Here is a 22,790-nt window from a genome sequence, read left to right on the forward strand (position 1 = left end):
ATTAAAATCAATTTCAATCTGATCTCACGCCACTTCAGAAGCCACGTTATTTGGGGTTAGAAATGCAGCAGGCCTCCCAACGTACATTTAAAAACCAAAACCTTTTCTAATGGATTACGTTATAATGCTTGTGGTCTATGCTGGAACAAAGTTGGTACAATATTGTAATCCACAATGTAGTACTGCTCTACTACAAATAAGGGATAATACAGGAAAATGTTTAGCAGATGCTGCACTAATGAGCTTAATTTCCATATGTCCGTACACACTTTCTTTTGTTTGGACTACAGCACATAAGTGAATATGTGAATTTAATCAGGATGCAATCGAGATTCAAGACTCTTGCGAGTGCACCGGTGTTTAAGAATAGAATAGAATAGAATAGAATAGAATAGACAATAGTAGATAATAATAAATAAATAATAAATAACATACTATTAGAATAGAATAGCATACTATAAAATAGAATAGAATAGAAGTGTAAGAAATTATAGAATAGAATTAAATACAATTGTAAAGAATAGAATAAAATAGTTTAATATTAAATAGAATAGAATAGAATAGAATAGAATAATGTAATATAGAATATAATAGAACTGACCAGAATAGAACAGTGTAAGATATAATGTAGAACGTAATGTAGAATAGTAAAGAATAGAATAGAATAAATAGAATAGAATAATGTAATATAGAATACAATAGAATAGAACACAATAAAATTGTGTAATATAGAATAGAATAGTGTAATATAGAATAGAATCGAATCGAATCGAATCGAATAGAATAGAATAGAATAGAATAGAATAGAAAAGTGTAAGAAAATAATGGAATAGAATTAAATAGAATAGAAAAGTGTTCGAAAATATAGAATAGAATTAAATAAAATAGTAAAGAATGGAATAGAACACAATAGAATAATGTAATATAGAATAGAATAGTGTAAGTCAGAATAGAATAGAATAGAATAGAATAGTGTAATATTGAATAGAATAGATTAGAATAAAATAATGTAAGTTATAGAATAGAATAGAATAGAATAGAATAGAATAGAATAGAATAGAATAGAATAGAAAAGAATTAGGTTAGATATTAAATAAAACAACTCCACCTTTCCTGTGGGCCCATGTGTATGTGATTGGGACACTCCTAGCCACTGGCTGCTCCTCTCTCATTATCACAGGCCTCCTGTCCATGAATGAGTCCTTTTCTGGGTGAATGAACTTTGGCAGGGCCTTGAAGAACCAGGCACCAGAACGCTTCCAAACCTGGGGGGGGGAGAGAGAGAGAGAGAGAGAGAGAGAGAGAGAGAGAGAGAGAGAGAGAGAGAGAGAGAGAGAGAGAGAAAACCAAGTTTAAAGAACATACACTGAAATGTGATATTTGAGGGGAAAATGTGTATGTAACCATCACTGGATGTGGGTGTAACACTGGAAGGAACTTGAGTAAGTGTAAATGAGGTTTAAGAGTACTGAAAACAGCAGGTATCTGACACAACATTGTTTCTTAGAGCTGTGGTTCTGTCCTTTTTTTTTAGTTACACTGGCAGAAAACACAATCCATTACTATTATAATAATATAACATGTCTAGATTTGTAAACCACATCTATTTCAAGGAGGACTTTCTTCCAATTAAAGTGATTCCTGGCTCTGAAAACCCCTGTCTTAAAGAGATAGGGCTGTTAGGTTCAAGCTTTTCCTTTGTGTGTAGTGGCTTTGGATTCGTTTCTGAGCCAGACAATTGGTCCAGGCATTCGTTCTGCCCTGGTCTGAACACAGGGACCAGACCCAGCCATAGTGGGCCGCTAAAAATAATTCACTTTCATCCAAAAAGCCCATCGAGTCACCCTAATGTGCAACAGCCAGTGTTAGACGATGATGGATGTATAACCAGGGCTTCTAATCAAAGCAGAAAGATGCTTCACAAATCGTTCTCACAGAACCAAAATGGACAATACGGTAAATTCCGATGATGGCCATCAAAACGAGTCGGGTTCTTTTGTAAATTGCATGTACATATGATGAAAGGTTTGTGTTTAAAAAAAAATAGCTCCATGGTTCATTCTCAGGTCTGGCAGATGGCTATATAGTGACAGACAGCAGGTGCTAAAATGTCAGGGTGGATAGCAGCTGCTGCCATCGGCTTGGCAGGGACCATTACCCAGCTGGAAAGACTCAGCAACCGTCTCCATCACCCGAACCTCCGACATGCTGTGAACCAGCCATGCTGATGCAAATGTACGGCGCCTCGAAGTCTCGTCTCCCCACGCCGCCGCCACCAAAAAAAACCCACTTTTGGGTACTTCAATGGGAACTCCATGCAAAGATCACCAGCTGTTATCACTTGCCCTATCAATCCAGGAATGAGATAAGTATTTAAAGCGCATTTTAAAAATGGAGTTACCAAGAGCTGGGAAATGCTAGTCATAAAGGAGATGTAAAAAAAACATCTGCCCTTGGATTCTGGGCATAACGCTCTTCTTGAAGGTCACCAGGATGGACTTAATAAAAAGCTTTCGTGCTTTCTTTCTGTTGGACTACAACACATAAGTGAATGTGTTCGAATTGAATTAGGATGCAATCGAGATTTAAGACTCTTGCGAGTGCACCGGTGTTAAAGAATAGAATAGAATAGAATAGAATAGAATAGAATAGAATAGAATAAAATAGAATAGAATAGAATAGAATAATAATAATAACAATAAAATAGAAATAGAGTTAAATAATGTAATAGATAATAGACAATAGTAGAATAGAATAGATAATAATAAAATAATAAAAAATAAAATAATAATAGAATAGAATAGCATAATATAAAATAGAATAAAATAATGTAAGAAAATAACAAATTGAATTTAATAAATTAGAATAGAGTAGAATAGAACACAATAAAATAGTGTAATATTAAATATAATAGAATAAAAGTGTAATATAGAATATAATAGAATAATGTAATATAGAATATAATAGAACTGAGCAGAACAGAATAGTGTAAGATATACAAAAGAATAGTAAAGAATAGAATAGAATAGAATTCTGTTATATAGAATACAATAGAATAGAACATATTGCACATATTTGTCCAAGATACCAGCAATACATAATATGTGTGGCATGAAAATCTATAAAAAAAAAAATGACTATACCCATATTATCTCTATCGTATATTGTGTTGAATATCCTTTTTTCTTTACAAATTTGGTTGCTATACTCCAGGCAGGGTTTTTTTTCAGACTAAGCAGTGTTTTCCACAGCACACTGTTTACAAGCAATCCTATGGGACGCAGATTATTTTCAACTTTACAGAACAGTAGCAAATGGTGGCAATAGCTTTTCAGGGTGAGATCAATTAGGCTGCAGCTCAAAGAGAAAATAAGAAGGAAAGAACTTTGAAGGAAAAAAGGATTTTTGCTAGTGAGATGCTCAAATGTTCAACTGTACATATTTCAAAGTCAAATTTTTTTTTTTATAGTAAGGCATTAATCAAATCTGTTTTGGGACCTTTGTTGGAGTCATACAGCGGCCTAAATCCCTTGGCCTTGTCGTTATCCAAAAATGCTTAAGCAAGCTCCTTCCTCTTGGCCACAGTTCTATGTTAAATGCTAACTACAGTATATTAATAACAACAATATTCTGGCGAGTTTTCCTGTACAAGCTCCTTGTTTAATAGCTTTGTGATAGCATTAGCATGGTAGCTAGCATTGTTAGGAAGCTGAGGATGAATGAAACCATGCTAGCATGATAAAAAAAAAAAAGAAGGGTGCCAATAATTCCGAACCTGACTGTATAACCCCTACCCGTCTCAGTGTAATGAATACACTTTCACTTTTTGCCCCTGTCAAATTCGAGGATGTGCCGAATGACTAGCAAATCTCCGCAAAGCATTTGCTCTCTTGACGTTTTAATTAGCGGCGTGATAATATCGCTAATTTGAAATACGGGCAGAGGCAGCGTTTCGTGAAATTAGTTTCTGAGGATTGTGCATGTGCAACCGCCAGTGACCGGAAGCTCCAGTTGAGCTTTGCAGTCCAGGACCAGTGAGCCAGAACTCTATTAGTGCCGCCCAGTTCTTGGATAAAAGGAGAAACCCGTTCCTATAGGAGGACTGTGAATATTCCGGATGTGCTAATAGAAGGGCAAAAGAGACGAACTAGCATTGAACTAGCATAAAAACTATTGTGAAGATATCGTAAGCGAGGGTAAAAGCATTTAAAGGGGAACAAAATGTAGATTATACATCCATGGAATTTGTTTAAAAGTGGATTCTCTGCTGTGTGAAATGTTCCGGCTAGAAACTGCTGATCTAATGGGATTTTCAAACACAAGTGTCTAAAGTTTAAACAGAGTGGTGCGCAAAACAGACAACATCCAATGACTTCAATGTGGAGACTGGACAGACTTCTTAAAGCTGACAGGAAGATTATAGTTAGATCAAGTAACCACTCTGTACAACCATGCTGAGCAGAAAGGCATTCCAGAATCACATCATAATGAATATGGATTATTATTGTCATTCGAATTTCATTAGCCTTCATTTAATATGGAGCTGCAGATGTGCTTTTTTTATTTAAAGTAACCTTTACACCAGACAATATCTACAATAAAACAAACAAATATGCACTGTCATGGTTTCTAGCTACCTAATACTTATGTTATAATGTGTAACATATGTCCATAACCTAAACAGCACAAGTAAAAACGCAGTGGTTAAGACTCTGGGTTACTAATCGGAAGGTTGTCAACCTGCCACTTTTGGGCCCTTAAGCAAGGCCCTTAAACCCCTGTGCTTCAAAAGGAAAGGGCTGCATCATTGTTGATCATGTGTTCTGACCCCATTTTCCTAACATCACTAAGATATGCAAAGAAAGAAAATTTACTGTGCTGCAATGTATATGTGACAATAAAAAGCCCCTTTACCCTTTTTACTCTAGTGAGACAGCAAAATACATTCGGGCATGTTAAAACCGAGCCTTAGTGAAAGTTTTAATTGCCTCAATGCACAGAATTCATTGTTATATTTGATTAATGAAGTCATGCAGTCATATACAATGTTCATATCAGTAAAATATGGCCACTACTCCCAAGCAACTGCCCCCCCCCCCCCCCCCAAAAAAAAAAAAAAAAAAAAGAGTCTCTCAACTTGATAGCATAGCAGAGATGTGTTCCACGAAAACTATCAAATACAAGATAATTTGTTCAGGCCTTCAGGCAAGATATAGCCTCTGAGGACCAATATCCACCCTGATCTAAGAATTGTGTGTAGAGGCACAGGTCTAGGATAAAAGTGGATAAAGCAAAAACTATCATGCACCCAGTATATGGATTTTTTAAAACATTTTTTTTACCCTGTTTAATAGATCTTTTACCCTGAGAATATAGGAATTTGCATGATTTAAGCGCCTTTGCAACACAACGTGATGATTACGGCTCGTTTTCGCTCACTGGGCACCACCGCCTGCCAGACAGCATTAACGCCTTTGGGATTTGTTTTCAAAAGCACATTTTGGCCCTGCATGAAAGAGTAGGGACTATTTATTTTTCATAAGCGTGCCTCTGAGTTTTTAAAAAAAACACATCGCTGATTGTCCTGGCTTGTTTAGGCATGACTGGCTTTGGGTTTTAAGAGCCAATGACTCATTAGACATATCTAGTAATTTGCAAACCATGGGCCTGAATCTGAGAAAACACTTCTATCAGCTCTGATTTATTTATTTATTTTTTTTAATAAGGTTGAGTAAAAAACTCTAGCTGCGATGCCTGCGAAACGAGTTTTGGGAAAACTCAAAAATAGTCTATTTCACAGCAGGCTCAGGAGAGATATTTCTGACTAGATGTTATGCTGTTTGCTCGTGCAGACCCCTGCGAAACTCTGATAAGCTTTACGGTGGCCTGAAGGCTCTGTACGACCGGGCCACCATCATGCTGAAGCTTCATGTGCAATCCGGATGGTCCTCACTATCAACCTCCAAACATGGAATCCCTGTGCCCAGCCACTTATTCAGGTCTTATCTCCTGGATAATCAGAAAAGCAAATGCAATTCCAATTTAGTGTCTCTTACATTCCTGAAATTGTTAGAGATGTATAGATGCACTTAGTGAGGAAAGAGAGAGAGAAAAAAAGAGTAAGCAATGTGATTAAATTAATGCAGCGCTTGCATTTCAAATAGGACACATCGCATATTTTTGGTTTGCGTCCTAGAGGCACTTATAAGTGAGGCTAACATTTTTCATTTTCCACTGATTGTGGAAGGGAAAGAATAAAAAGCCAAAGACGGCAGCGGCAAGATAAAAACGAATGAATAGACGTTATAGCTTAGATTTGATTACGTATTCCGTAGCCGGCCTCATAATGCGAAGTCTGATTTCCAATGCATAAGTATTAGCACTCCCTGCTCTGGACAGTAGCTGTTAGTAAGAGATTATTAATCAAAATGAGACCAAACGTACAACAATGGAATACAAATCCGTTCCGTTATCTGATTCAAAGCAATGGAGTTTTTGGGTTAAAAAAAATACAACATATGTGATTCTTTAGCATTAAACTTTGCCTTTAGAGACCCAAAACTGTTCCAGCATGACAATAAACAAAGCCAGGTCCATGAAGATATGTTTTACATGGGTTCAACTGGAAGATCTTCATTGGCCTTCTGTAGAGCTCTGACCTCAACCCTGTTAAATACCATTGGGATGAATTGGAACACTGACTGCACCCCAGGCCTCACCGCCCTACAGGGCTTTACTAATGCCCTGTAATTAGCTCAAATCTTCACAAGCCCATGCTTATTATCCAATGCATACCAATGCCTTGTTACTGAGAAAAAAGGGCCAGATTGGTATGAGCTGCTAGAAGATAAACTATATTTCCAAAAGAGAAGTATTGGGTCACCTGGTCATAAGTACAGTATGTGATTTTTGAGCTTTGCATTCCACATTTAATCCCAATTTGCTCCTATAATTCCCTCCACTTTCCTGGGAAGCTGTTCTACCAGATTTTGGAGTTTGCTTATGGATATTTGTGTTCATCAGCCACAAGGGTGTTATGAAAGGCAGGTAGCGACGTAGGTTACGAGACCTGGGGTGCAGTCAGCCTTCCAATTCATTCCAAAGGTGTATTCCAGGAGGGATGAGATCAGAGCTCTATAGCAGACCATTCAAGATCTTGCTCTTCAAAGCGTGTAAACCAGATCTTCAAGGAGCTCAGTTTGTGCACAGGGGCATTGCCATGCTGGAACAGATTCTGGTTTCCAAGTTCAAGTGAATGCAAAATTTGATTTTAGCGCCTCTAAAGACGTCCTGTACAATTGTGTCCCTCCAGCTTTGTGGTAACAGTTTGGAAAAGAACCATATATAGCAGGAAAGGTCAGGTGACCCAAAACTTGAATATACAATAGGAAATATAATGTAGATGTAAAAGATCCTGATTTTCAACAGTAAATCAATAAAAGAGTATGAAATGGAAATACAAATCTTTCAGGGGGAAAACAAAGAAAAATATCTGGTAAGAACTGTTCATACCATGCATGTGATAACACTCTCTCATATTGTTCAAATGTCTGGAATATGAAGTAGAGTGTCTACACGAAAAAAGAAACAAATCCATGCTTGTAAAAATCAGCCCAAAACATCTGGCAAGGCCAAAAGATAAAGCACAAAACAAAATGCCATATTACTAAAAGAACATCCACACCAATGGTAAAGCATGGTGGGGCAGCATCATGTTGTGGGGTAGTTCCTGTTCAGCTAGGGATTTAAGTCAAGTCAAGTCAAGAAGCTTTTATTGTCATTTCAACCATATATAGCTGACGCATTACACAGTGAAATTAAACAACGTTTCTCCTGAACCCTGGTGCTACATACAACAACAATTGACACTAAACCTACAGGTTTCTCTCAGATATCTGAGAATGAAGAAAGAAACTGTTATCTTGCAGCTTAATAATGAGCCAATGTCCAGATAATGAGAATTATGGTTCAGGAATGGTTCAGATAAAAAAATCCTTTAACAACTTGCAAATAAATCCTCTCACAATCTGATAGGATCTGGAGCCATTGTGAGTATATTATTAAATATTAATGTCATTGCAGTGGTATAAGAAAAATAATGCACACAAGGATATGGGTATAAAAAAGTATTCAGCTTTACAGCTTAGACAATAATTCCTCCGGTGGCAGGTCTATAACTGCCCTATAAAACAGCCATTTTATAACTTACTTTAAAATGTTATAAATGGCTATCATGGTACACAGGGTATATACGAAAAGTGTACATAAATATATCACAATGCCAAACATAATCGTTTAAATATAAGAAATAAATGCATGATTTAAGAAGATACAGACTATAAACATGTCAAATTATCTGCCTGTGCAGTAAGGGGTAGGGTTTTCAATACATTCCAATGTATTAGCACTCACTGCTCTGGACAGTAGCTGTTAGTAAGATATTATTAATGAATTATTATCAATAGAGTTTTTAGGTTTAAAAAAATACACTATATGGAGAAAAGTATTGGGACACCTCACTCTTCCAGCCATACAAAAAGTATGTAAGATAATTACACTTATTAAGAAATAAGAAAATATATCTTGGCTTTAGAAACTTTTTTTCGGCTTCTCCCATTAGGGGTCGCCACAGCGGATCATTCGCATGTTTGATTTGGCATATGTTTTTACGCTGGATGCCCTTCCTAATGCAACCCTCCCCATTTATCCGGGCTTGGGACTGGCACTTAGCTTGTGGGACCGGCACTAAGACTAACCCCTAATGGCTGGGGTTGGTTCCCTGACCGCGGATCGAACCCGGGCCGCCGCAGTAAGAGCGCCGCATCCTAACCACTAGACCACCAGGGAACAAATTCTGGTGATTTCGATCCATCGACCTCTGGGTCATGGGCCAACCACTCTGCGGCCCGGGTTTGATCCCCAGTCAGGGAACCGACCCCAGCCTCTCTTAGTGCCGGTCCCAAGCCCGGATAAATGGGGAGGGTTGCGTTAGGAAGGGCATCCAGCGTAAAAACATGTGCCAAATCAAACATGCGGATGATCCGCTGTGGCGACCCCTAATGGGAAAAAATGTATCTAATTAAATTTGAATAATCATTAAAACACTTATTCCAAGCAGTCAATTTAGAATAATTAACTTATGTTCTGCTTATTGATTACCGTATTGTCCTGAATATAAGACGACCCCCCCCCCCCCCTTTTTTTTTTTAAGTGTACCTTTTGGAAAAATGCTGTTTGAAGACCAACTCTTGTCTTTTATAAAGGAAATGCTTAAATTTGAAAACTTTTCATATGACATACCATATATAACCTTCAGTCCATCTCATTGTAAAAAATCATGCCCATGCCTGGAGTATCCAGTCACAGAGCAGACCTACCACGGGTAACGTACTGACACACCTGCTGTGGTAAGCTTTTCTTTGACTACGGGTATTAGCATTTCGAAGTCTTTTTGGGCTCGCCATCTCCTGACATTACATTCTGACACGCCGTGTTTCTTGGCTGCCTGACAGGTGTTAGACGGCTCGGCTGCATTTATCCCCGTATTTAAAATTTGCATTATAAGCTTCCCTCAGATGCTTCGTTACTTGGACTTTTGAACCGGTATGTTCTGGGGAGTCATTCGCATCATGCAGTCCTGGTACTGTAAACGACCGTAGATTATCAGGTTGCTTCAGTCAGGGGAACTCTTTTACCTGTATTTGGCGCCACCTTTTTTTGCGGGTGTATGGTATTATTAACATTTAATAGTCTAGAGCCCGAATATAAGACGACATCGTTTACTTAGATGCATTTCCATGAAAAAAATATTGTCTAATATTCGGGACCAGTGTTGGTCAGTACGCGGTAACGCGTTACTTTTTACAGTAACTAATACTGTAACGCGTTAATAAAGTAACTTCGTTACCGTTACCGTACGGTGCGTTACCCTTTTTTAAATGAATGAATTTCGGCTGAAGTGTAGACTACAGCCTAACTTGCTTACAGCAGCATCGCATTGTAAGATTGGTGGATAAACCACTGTAAACACAAAGAAGACGCACTGTGGGCGTGTCTCCGTTTATTCAGGTCTGTGCGGCAGTAATGGCGAGTCGAGGCGAGAGCAAGACGAGTTTCTCAAAGTGGAAATATGCTCATTATTTCACTTTAGTTGAGTATAAAGACAAAAACTTTTAAGTCAAATGTAAGCTGTGTCTGTCTGGTTCGAAGCTCGTATCTACTGCGATAAACAGCAACTCCAATCTGTCGAAGCTCCTCCAGGACCTCCATGCCTGAGGAGCTAGTAGCTAGAAGCTAACCCGGTGTTGTGTTGATAGTTTTCATACTTCAGCTGTGAAAGGAACATTTTTAAGAGCTCAACACAACAGCAGAAGCCACTTTAGTTTTTGTTTTTGATTGTAAATATATTATTCAGCTTGTTTTGTTATTTATTTCAGAAACCTTGTGATATATTCAGTTTGTTTTGGTCTGACTTCAATAAAATAGTGTTTAAAAATGACTTTGTGTTTAAGTCAGTTTTGTGTTTGTATAGATCATAACGCATAAAAGGGCATTAATGGGAACATTAAAGAAGGTTCTTTAAAAAAGTAACTAAAAAGTTACTTTTAACAGTAACGCATTACTTTTTGGTGTAAGTAATCAACAAAGTAACGGAGTTACTTTTTGAATGAAGTAACGAGTAACTGTAACTGGTTACTATTTTTTAGTAATGAGCACAACACTGTTCGGGACAATACGGTATTTTAAAAAAAAAACGGTTTTCTTTTCTTAGTTTGTGTAGAAAAATCATAAAAACCAGAGATGATGAGAATCTTGACAATCTTAAAATTAAACAAAGCATTTAAACTGAATACAAGATTACTATTAAAATCAAGATGACGCATACATGCGTATTGTCAACAATTATTTATATAAATGAAGTAACACAGCAGTTACGATGCAAAAACTAAAATCATTACTTGCTGCTTCGTATTGCAGCTTAAAACATTATTGAATATATTTTGTCATTTCTGAACACTGATAGATATTCAACATTAGAAACTGAATTTAAACGACAGAACAACGTAAAAAGCTATAAATACTTTGTATATAGAAAAAAGTTCCAAAAAATAATAAGCATACTGGATAATTTATGTTAGTTTGGAAAAAGTGTATTTAACACTTCTGAGTCTTATAATTTGTTATAAGGTTGTAAATAAATGTGTTGATGTCGACATAAAACAAGTATTTAGAATAAAAAATACTAATGAACAAGTCCTAAGTGGGATAATTGAGCATTTCTTTTTACTAGGCAACCTTAAAACCAGGTAATCCAGCTAAAATAAAGTCTTAAAAGATAAAAGGCCTCAAATAATGTCTCTGGTGATGATTAAGCTCAATTTGCTGCTAAAAAAACGTGAAGCTTTACTAACTAAGTAAGAAAAAAAAGATAAATAATCTTAAAACAATCATACTAATTTTACACAATATGCTCTTATTATTAAAATAAGATCAATGCAATTTTTATGGCTAGAAATAAGATTGTAAGTCTTGATTAGATGAGGAGTTTTTGCAGTACATGATAATATTATACTTCAGATCCCCAGAAAGAAAGCAAAATGTCCAATCAGTGTCACACAGAAGAAAAAAAATCACAAGCAAAAGCAAACAAGTTAAAATTGTGCTTGTCTCTATTTAACCTCTGAAGGCGGTGGTGGCTGTACTGCCAGACAAATGAGGAGTTGGAGCAGGAAGTAGGGGAGCAGGAGACCAAGATCGGCACTGGCTGACTGTGATAAAGCAGCACATTCAGGAAGGAGAGCAGCAGTCCATCTGATAACAGGTTCTGACTAAGAGCATTCATTGGCAACTCTGGCTCACTCGCTGAACAGTTGGTACAAAATGCAGGAACTCCCTTGACTCTGTCTGTAAATTTCAAAGCGTCCAGATAAGCATATAAGAGACTGGCATTCAGAAACATTGGCCTGACATAAAAGGTATTATACCAGGCAGCGCTGTTTTGCACAAAAAGATTATCTGGATTTATACATTATGTCCTTTAATGCTCTTAAATATTCAGCTCAGTCAATAACAAATATAGAGGCCTTGAGGCTGAATGTCAAACTAATCCAACTGTAATGCAGTCCACTTTCTTTTTTTTAATGGACTGAAGAAAATGTTCCTGTAACTGCAGAGTCCACAACGGAGCTCTTTGCTCAATGTCCTTATAAAATGTTCTTTGGTGTCCCTGATCCAATAAGGCACATTCTCTAGACTTTATTTGTCACATATGTGTTACAGCACAGTGAAATTTGTATTTTGCATATCCCAGCTTGCTCAGAAGCTGGAGTCAGAGCACAGGGTCGGCCATGATACGGCACCCCTGGATACCAGGGCTTGATATATATATCAATATAGGAACAGTGCACAAAAACTCTTTTACATTCTAAAAAGAATTGAGCTGCATCCTTGTACAGTAGACAGAAACTCGGTGAAGATGCCTTTGCCTTTTAAATAAATTCTCGGAGCAGGTTGTTTAAAGCATATTGGAGAACTCGCCATATTTTCTCCACACACTTTGGCTCTCACTTGCTTCCATCTCTTCAAGGAATCCCAGACAGCCTCCATAATGTTAAGTTTAGGACTCTGTAGAGGCTATACCATCTGTCGCAGAATGACTTGATCTTTTCTTTTCCTTCCCACAAAAGATTGTTTTTGGGAAATGACTGCTTCAAAAGTTTGTTTTGAGGCACCATGGCTAAATAGAAATAAGTTCAAATTTAAGACAAGAATGACTGTGGAGTAAAAAACCAGAGGGGCCGAGTCCTTTTGCACAGCTAGGCACCTAGGAATGTTACTTGATTCGAGAGTCTCGATGACTACTTACTGTACATTGTTGGATGGTCCTTATCTTAATCCAAACGTTAAATCTTCAATCCCATTGAAATGATCAATACCTTTTTTCATTTTCACTGATGTAAGATGTTGTGCCATTGACTCTCCACTGCAGTAGTGGGGCTGTGTGATCACCAACCAATTTAGCTCAGTTGCACCTAGAGGTCAAAGATGTGAACTGCTAATACAAGTACTATCAGAGGTCTACTGGGGCAGAAACCTTGATGCCCCATGCTTGGGTGAAAAAGCAGCAAATTGGACAGAGTTAATCACTTAGGCTGGGGTCAGCTAGCACTGGAGCACAGAGGGTTAAGGGCCTTGAGCAAGGGCCCAAAAGTGGCAGCTTAGCAATACTGGTGCTTGAACCCCAGACCATTTAATCAGTAACCCATAGCCTTAACCACTAACCTAAGATATAACCACAAATTTGGAGGCACACTATTGTATAGGATATCTTCAATGGAGTATAATAAAAATGTTCCCCTCTCTAAAACTTGTTCCAGCATGGTAATGTTCTTGTGCCCAAAGCAAGCTCCATAAAGATATGCTTTACATGGGTTGGAGTGGAAGATCTCCTGCAATAGAACTCTGAACTCGGAAATTGCAATAGTGACTGCACTCTAAGCCTCCTCACCTGACCAACATCACACTTGACTTTTATTAACGGCTTTGTGGCTAAAGGAGTACAAATCTCCACAAGCACACTCCAAAATCTAGTGGAACATCTTCCTAAAAGAGTGGAGCTCATTATAGGGGACTTAATATGGAATGGGATGTTCAAAATGAACATACATGTCTTATGGTCAGGTCACAAACATTTGTCTATATAATGTATATGTAGAACCATTTATATTGCAAAGTCTGTGATTGAAAGAATATTATGAAGTAGAAACTGCCTGAAATGTGCTGGAAGACTGTATGCTGGAGATTGTATGTTGAATATTGATTGCAGAATGCCTCTAAAAATTCACTAGTAGCCTCTAGCATAAGTCAAGTGTGACAGCCTCAACAATTTTTTTTTTACCATATTGTTATTCATTTCATCTTCCCTGACCCAAATCTATGGTCATAAGACCCCAGTGACTTGCTGTATAGCGTGGCCTCTGTGTCCTCAATCTCTGAGCAATGCCTGCATCAGTCTTTAAAACAGAAATGAAAGTATGAGAGAGCACGCATGTGGTTAATTGGAGTGCTATTATAAGAACGCCTTTGCGTTGTGCTGAATGCTAAAGGCTACGTTAATGCGAACACCAAGCAACGCTATACCTCTAGGCGAAAGGGAGCTCGGTTTTGAAACTGTGTCTGTGGTTTCTGTGTTTCATTTATCGAACCTCTTCAGGAGCAAGACTCGATAAAAAACCAAAGGCACCAATGTGAAATTAGCATGCTAACAGTGAGACTCAATTTGGGCAATGTTCTTTATGTACTAAAGGTTTTTTCCTCTGGAGTTCAGAACTTAACAGGAATGAGTCATATATCTTTCTTTTTATTGAATCTGAGCAGGACGATCTGAATAAAACTGTGGGTGGCATTTACACAAATGGTGGTGTAATTGGTTTAGATCATTAATCCTATCATCCATCCATCTATCCATCTATCCATCTATCTATCTATCTATCTATCTATCTATCTATCTATCTATCTATCTATCTGTCTGTCTGTCTGTCTGTCTGTATATCCATCCATCCATCCATCCATCCATCCATCCATCTTACTCTTTTTTATTGTATTTGTGCATAGCAGCTTTATTTGCCATTTTTTCTGCAGAAAGTGATAATGCAATTTTATATGTCCATTGAATATTAATGGTTTTTACTACTTTGTGACTTGATACTGTAATTTTATTTGTTAATTAAAGATACCTTTTTTGAAAGATTGCTTTACTGCTTATTTGATCTTTGTTTCATTCTGGCTTGTTAACGAGGCTGTTGTGTTAATCTTGGTTAATGCGAGGGTCAACCAATACTGATACTGATAACTAGGTTGGATACTTGCCAAAGCCAAATAATTAACTTATAGTTTTTAAAATAGATACTGGATAAAAAAAAAAAAGAAAAAAGAAATAAATAAAATATAATAACACCATGTAAAACAGTATTGAACTTTATTACAAAAAAAAAATAACTGAATCATGAAAATGAATTATAAATTAATAAATAAATATAATCATATAATTAATAAATTATATATAATAAATATAATATATTATATAATATAAGAAACTCGCTGTGCAGCATTCTGTCTCAGTTGTAAAAAAAACAAAAAGTACGTGGCATCAGTGATTCACCTCTAGAGGCCGCTCTCGTAACGACAATGGACTGGAACCCGGAAAAACTATCAGTATGAAATTTTGCTGATAGCCGATAGTTCCAGCAACTAACTAATGGTGCAAATTAATCTGCAAAACAAATTAATTGGTTGACATCTAGTTAATGCATTGTTTGGGTGTACAATTAGATTTTTATTTCAGGAAATAAAACCTCACAAATCAACTGTTTTTGGCTTTTCACTAACATGTGTCTTGGTGTTAAGGACTAGTGCATCTTTGAGCCTATGTTCAATATGAGTCAAAAACTCATAAGGAATCTATACATGTATTAAGGTGCTCTTTCTTTCTCTTTCTCTCTCTCTCTCTCTCTCTCTCTCTCTCTCTCTCTCTCTCTATATATATATATATATATATATATATATATATATATATATATATAAATATATATATATATATATATATATATATATATATATATATATATATATATATATATATATATATATATATGACTAGCAAAAATTTAATGAGAACATTTGTTTAAATGATAATAAACAAGCACCTGTTTCTCCAATGTCACATGCCAAGTGAAAACTCTGCCTATTGTTTTAAAATCAAGACAGGTTTGAAACAGTGACTCATCAATGATTATGTCATGTGACAAACAACTGAGGACCACCTAAGAGGCATCACATGGACACTGCAATTAACACTAATAGATCTTGACTATGTAGAAGACTTGGCATTGGTCTCTGACACCCACCTGCACAAGGCAAAAAAAATCATCTTGCCTTAGCACCTTTGCACAACATCAGAGGTGTTGATGCTGAACATCTCAAGTCTGACACCAATACAAAAAGCAGACTTGCCTACAACTGAAGGATTCACCTCGGGAGCACCATTAGAGTTTATTTAAATACGGATATTGCAGCAAGACCAAAAAATTCCTTAAATTGTTGAAATAATCTCTAGAATTTACCCCAGTATAGTTTTGGTATATAAGTCAGGGTGACACCCCTCACATTTTAGCAACCATTTTAGTTGATCTTCAAGGGACAATACTATAGAAATTAAACTTGTATATAGTTTAAAGTAGTCAATGTGCAGCTTGTATAGCAGTACAGATTTACTGTCCTCTGAAAAGAACTCAACATACAGCCATTATTGTCAAAAGAGCTGTCCACAAATGTGACTACACCCTCAGTTATAACAGCTTTATGTCATGTAACCATGCAAAGCTGCATGTCCTATTCATCATGTTCATGTTTTTGTCTGCTTGACAGGACCATACAAATGTGTGTATCTTGTTTTAGAGTAGTTAAAATTTGGTGCTTTGAGTACAACTCTCTCATAATGACTTTTCAACATGGCACCTCATGGCAAAGACTCGCTGAGCATTTGAAAATTAGCATTGTTGCTCTCCAAAAAGTTGACCGAGGCTATAAGAAAAACACTCTGAAACTGAGTTACAGTACAGTGGTCAGGGTCATACAGAGGTTTTCCAAGACCTGGTTCCACTCAGAACAGGCCTCACAAGGGTCCATCAAAAAGTTGAGTCCTTCAAGTGTGTGTCAGGTGCAGAAGCTGCTTTAAAAAACAGATGCATGAGTGCAGCCGGTGAGTGCAACCAAAAAAACACCAGACCTGAAACCTATTAAGCACCGAACGGGCATACTCAAGTGGAAGGTGGAGAAGCTCCATGTGTCTTACATCCAGCAGCTCTGTGATGTCATTATTGAGAAGTGGAAAAGGGTCTCAGCAACAACCTGTGCAGCTCTGGAGATTGAATGGTCCTGAGCCATTGTAGCGGACCCAAGGCACCTATACAAGGCATCACAAAAATTCCCTTCAAATCGTCTGTCCCAACACCAACTTTAACCAGCAACCACTCTTCCAGGACAACCAAGAGTGCATGGCCTTGAAGCAAACCTAGTGAATCAAACTAAAGCTGGTTCAGAAATGGAATAGCCGTCCTATGTTGCTGCTCTACATGCAGGTACAAGTAAAGTGCCAAGTTTAGTTGGTGAACAGAACATCATTGTTGGCAGGTTTATTATACTAAATGATACAAAAAAAGTAAACATGATGGTTCCAAAATCTATTGGAACGCTGCGGTGTTCATGAAGTTGAACACCATCTGGGAAAATTGGGTTCTACCAGGTTTAACTCGAAATACACAAACCAGGCATAACATTATGGTGTTATTACATAATGAGAGTAAAGTAAATAACGCTGATCATCTTTTCATGATGGCACCTGTTAGTGGGTGGGGTCTTATACACCCACTAACACGCAAGTGAACATTTTGTCCTGATACATTGATGTACATTGGGAGCGAAGGCTGGCCCTTGTGGTTTAATTCAGCAGACGAAGTACTGTAGCTCATAAAGTAATGACTGATTAAACTTTCTTTTGGCTTCTCCCATTAGGGGTCGCCACAGCGGATCATCCGCATGTTTGATTTGGCAAATGTTTTTACGCTGGATGCCCTTCCTAATGCAACCCTCCCTATTTATCCGAGCTTGGGACCGGAACTAAGGCTTGTGCAACTCTAATGGTTGGTTCCCTGACCGGGGATCAAACCCGGGCCGCAGCATTGAGAGCGCCGCATCCTAACCACTAGACCACCAGGGAACCTAAAGAAATGACTGATTGATGTACTAAAAAACTTCACAATTTGACTCTATAAAACAATGTGAGATTTTGCCACAATTTGACGGTTTTATATTCCTCAGACTCAGAAATCAAACACATTGTACATTTGGTACATTGAAACATTCACGGAGAAACAATCGGCTCGATAAACTGAATAGAACGTCCTTTGTTAAATGGTTATATTTTCCCAACAATACATTAAGTTTTCAATTAAACTTCCATTGAGGTGTTAAAAAATGTGTTCCTGTGCTACTCCTTAAAGCCAAAAAAAAGCAAATGCAAGTATTACGACTGCTGTGGCCTTATATATATTTATGGAGACACAAATCCTATCACTCACCAAACTTGTATTTCATTACACCCGTAAGCAAATAATTCGCTGACCTTTTCAAAGCATGGCAGTCGCAGAAAGCGAGCTCAAAGCAGAGCCGCCTGCTCGATTCCTCAGCAAGCAAGGAATTCATGGACGAAACCTTGAAGCGTGTAAAAATGGAACTTTACAAAAAAGTCTGAACTCTGTATCTATAGGAAGCCTCGGCAGGGCGAGGAAGACCTTTAAAGAGAATCTCTTCATTATAGCCTCAAAAGACAACCGGAGGAATTTGACAAAATAAGACATCCCTGCTCAGAGCAAGAGCAGCAGGGGGATCGTAATCTCTTCTCAAATCCAGGCAAGAACAGTCATTTTGACAAGAGGCTTCCATTATATGTCTATCTGTGTTAAGATTTGTCAGTACCATGTCAGTCATATTGTGGCACACTTCTTAATACAGCTTCTTAAGTGACTCAAAAGGGATTAATACAAATTATATTAATATCATATAATTTTTCTAGTACATAATATTCTTATAAATAAAAAATATATGAAATCAAATATTCATCGTTGTACAACAGACAGCGTGCAACATTTCCTTGTTTCCTTGTATTCACAGACATCCAGTAGTTATTCAAGTAAATATTTTTTACATATTTTCTGCACAAGCATCCTAGTTTGCATTCAAGTCACACTTTTCATACACTGTACATTACTGAAATGTTTTCAACATTGTTGGTTGGAAACAATCAATGGGATATGATCCTTATGTATAGAATATTATATATAGGATACAAGGATAGGATTTACATTTATCTAAATCATATGAGGGACGGAAACTCTTTTTTTTTCATGCCAGAAAACTTCAAACAGCTTTAACTTGGACTGGTGCAAAGAACTGACACTGGAGACGCTTTCCATGAATGCTTTTTATGTGCCGTGTTTGTCATGTTTGTAATGAGATTTTCAATGGGAGTGACGAGGATGGACAGGATTAAAAATGAGTTTATTAGAGGGACAGCGCATGTAGGACGTTTTGGGGACAAAGTGAGAGAGGCATGATTGAGATGGTTTGGACATGTGCAGAGGAGGGACATGGGGTATATCGGTAGGAGAATGCTGAGGATGGAGCCACCAGGAAGGAGGAAAAGAGGAAGGCCAAGGAGGAGGTTTATGGATGTGGTGAAGGAAGACATGCAGGTAGTTGGTTTGAAAGAGGCAGATGTAGAGGACAGAGTAGTATGGAGACAGATGATCCGCTGTGGCGACCCCTAATGGGATCAGCCGAAAGAGGTAAAAGAAGAAGTTTGTCATGTTGGTGTCAATCTGTAAAACATATAAACCTGGGACTTGCAGATGTCACATTTCTAAAAATGAATCACCACCTTGTGGCCAATCAGAATCGAGCTTCTAATTCTATGCATTAAGTGTTGAGCAATATTGTGGCTAATGACACAGAGGCAGCCTCGTTGCATTGAAATGATTGTAGTTCTACAGTTGTTACAGTGGGGGCATAATCGAGGTCCTGTTTGTGAATGGAGGGTGGAGCTGAAGGAAGTGAGGTAAGCATCACACACCTATGCATAGTTTTGTTAAAATGTTTTCTAAGCCCTTGATTACCACCCTGCTGCCACAACAATGGCAGCTTACATACACTATATTGCCAAAAGTTTGCGGACACCTGGTCAAATGTATATTTAGTCCCAATATGCTCATATAAATTCCTCTGATATTCCACTTGATGTTGGGGAGCGCTTGTGATGATGATTTGATTAAAGGTGTTTAATAGGGTTGAAGTCAGGGCTCTATAGCAGAATATTTTCCACTCCAAACCATATCTTCATAGAGTTGGCTTAGTGCACAGAAGCATTGTCATGCTTGAACAGGTTCTGGGTCTCCTAGTTCATGTGAAGGGAAAATTTTATGCTACTGCATCCAAAGACAAAAAAAAGCACAAATGACTGGAAAAGTCAGGTGTCACAATACTTTTGCCTGTATATTGTAATGTATTCTAACATTGTAGAAAAGTGTGTTTTGCTATAAAAAAAATGTATTTTTGTTCTTGTGACCAAATTATTTTTGTTTATTCGAAAACTAACAATAACAACAAACATGCGATTTTGCACACAAAACAATTGCCATCATATAAATCATATTCCTTTATATGCTTGGGCAGGTTTTACACACTGAACCATGCTTTTGTGAAAGACTGTGTTAGAGCCCCACAGCAGTAACATTCTGCACTCAGCTTGTCTAATGAAAGAGCTGGACTTGTGTCCAGCTCTGGCTCATCAAAATCCACCTGTTATATCTAACTATGATCCGTTCCTGTTCATCTAACCATGATCCGTTCCTGATGCACACAAAATCACTAATCTTCTGATTTGTATGATAAGTGATGAATTTGGGTTTAAAGCCCTACCTTGTGCACCACAATAAAGCAAAAGAAATAAATTTTCTATTAAGGGGCCAAGCACCAAAGGTGTGCAGGCACCACATTGTTATTTTACCTTTATTATAATTATTATTTTTTAATTTTATTATTATTTATTTCTCATTTTTCTGGATAGTTGATATGTGATATAACCATATGTGAAATTTAGCATACTGATTGCTGAGGGCCTATGGACCAATTCTGACCATAATTGGGCCAAATGCTGTCAAAAATTTGGAAATATATTTAGAGTCATCAATTTTAGACAGAAACACATGACACTGAAATTGAAAAGCCTTTTGAATTCCCTGGCATGAGCTGAGTTTGTCAGCCTAATTAGATTTTGGACTTTTTTACAAACATTTTCAGTGCTCTGGATGCTTTGAAATCACAGAGCAACCATTAAACAGGAGCTCAATAACGACTTGGTTAGGCTCCATTTTGGATCAAAAAATGAGGCAATGCAACAGACACGAAACACAAAGATCAAAACATACACATCGTGAGTGAAGCTCAAAATCACTCGACATTTTTTTTGCTTTCCTGCCATTGCTTAGCCGACAAATGTAGCACATCTGTGAATGTGGCAATTACATAGTCTGGATGCTCTGCCCCGGAAAATTCTCCTAGAAATGTTTATTTGACCAGGATTTCTAAAAAACACAATAGCTGCATATCATCATGAGAAAGGTGGATGCTCCTCAAAAAAATATCTGGACGTCCAGGTCAAACGAAAGGCCTAATCAATTCACGCTGACTTGACTGGTTTTAAATTTCCTTTCAAATTCCTCTCAGGACATGTAAAATGCATGCGCTCTCAACGACCGCAATCAACATGAATCATGGCGTGTCATTTCACATGGGTTTCACGCGCTCCTCTTCGATTTCTAACGGACGTGGAGTGCTCGAGTATTGGCATGTGTCTATTTAGGTTCTGTCACAATGGATGTATTGGACACTTTTCATGTGTTTTCCATACCCATTCTCAGTAACCATCCCCACTAACCTCAGTAACCTTTGCAAATTGCAGTGAATGAGTGGATCCGGACAACCGATTGTGGTCTTACCTCTCTCTGTTCACTGCAGATCTTACAGAGCCACTGAGCTCTCTTCTGGCTGCATGCGGTCTCGATTCCACACTTGGTACACACTTTCTGAAGAAAAAGAAACCATAAAATGAAGCATTTCTATCAACACTCCTGAATACAAACCATGTAAAATGCCTGATGAAAGCTGAATGGCTGACATCTTTCTTGACCAAATTTTAGCTCGATTGGACTAATTTGAATCACACTCCATCCCTTATCAATCAGGAGTATTGACTGGTTTCACTCCACCCCACAAGGTTTGATTGGCAATGGACATTCGGTGCAACCCAAATGAGGATGGTTCATCTTAAGTCTGGTTCATCTTAAGGTTTCTTCCTTATGCCATCTCAGGGAGTTTTTCCTTGCCAGAGTCGCCACCGGCTCAATCATCAGGGACAAACTTACACTTATAAACAACATTTTTATCACCACATTATCTGTGTAAAGCTGCTTTGAGACAATGTTTATTGTTAAAAGCGCAATACAAATAAATTTTTTTTTAATTGAATTGAATTGGCATGTGGTGGATATAATGGCTAGTGGCTACTTTGACCACAATTTTAACGAATTTTTAATTTCGGTACGTTTTTTTCGAGATTAAGCAAAATCTTAACAATAGCATGAGGTCGGTCTGTGCCTCAGTACACTGGTGTTTTTTTTTTTTGGAGGCTGAAAATTCTGGAATTTCTCTATTTAGATGTTACCGTTACAAAGCATAACAATAAATCCAACAAATGCATTGTCTAAGAGCTGCACAGAGACATGTCTACCTTCCTGCACTTAAATCCAAATTGAAACGCTGTTCCATTTCTAAACTGTGATGAAGTAATTCATGGGATCAATAAACCTTATGTCACATGCTTTTTTAAAGGGTTTTAATCAAACAGGCTGGAAAATATCCAACACACAAACAATGAAGTGGTCAAACATGCCCAGACCTATAATTTCCCATTGATTATTGAACCATATATAATAATAATATATATCTTCCAATGCTGGCAAAAATCACACACTATCCTTACTAAAAGAAAATTAATTACCAGAGGATATTGAAATGGCTTCTAGTGGATCGGAGTCCAAGAATAAATTGAATTTGCCGAACGATTTCAAACGTAATCGTAAATGGGGTTTTAAAAAAAGAACGAACCTTTAATCAAG

At 37.5% G+C, this 22,790-nt stretch overlaps 1 protein-coding gene and 1 long non-coding RNA gene across 5 annotated transcripts in view; one reads left to right on the forward strand and one right to left on the reverse strand.

The window, feature by feature from the left end:
- doc2b (double C2-like domains, beta) overlaps positions 1-22,790 on the reverse strand; it is a 158,737-nt gene that overhangs the window by 128,023 nt on the left and 7,924 nt on the right. For all 4 annotated transcript variants that reach the window (XM_083530691.1, XM_083530693.1, XM_083530690.1 and 1 more), the window contains exons 5-6: positions 21,612-21,698; positions 1,109-1,265 (exon numbers count right to left, since the gene is read on the reverse strand). In XM_083530691.1, the coding sequence (XP_083386817.1) occupies positions 1,109-1,265; positions 21,612-21,698 (244 nt within the window). The remainder of the gene's footprint in view (positions 1-1,108; positions 1,266-21,611; positions 21,699-22,790) is intronic.
- LOC310720258 overlaps positions 1-22,790 on the forward strand; it is a 449,438-nt gene that overhangs the window by 42,696 nt on the left and 383,952 nt on the right. The window lies entirely within an intron of this gene.

This window comes from Silurus aristotelis (assembly GCF_946808225.1).
Source record: "Silurus aristotelis genome assembly, chromosome: 26".
NCBI classification, from domain to species: domain Eukaryota; kingdom Metazoa; phylum Chordata; class Actinopteri; order Siluriformes; family Siluridae; genus Silurus; species Silurus aristotelis.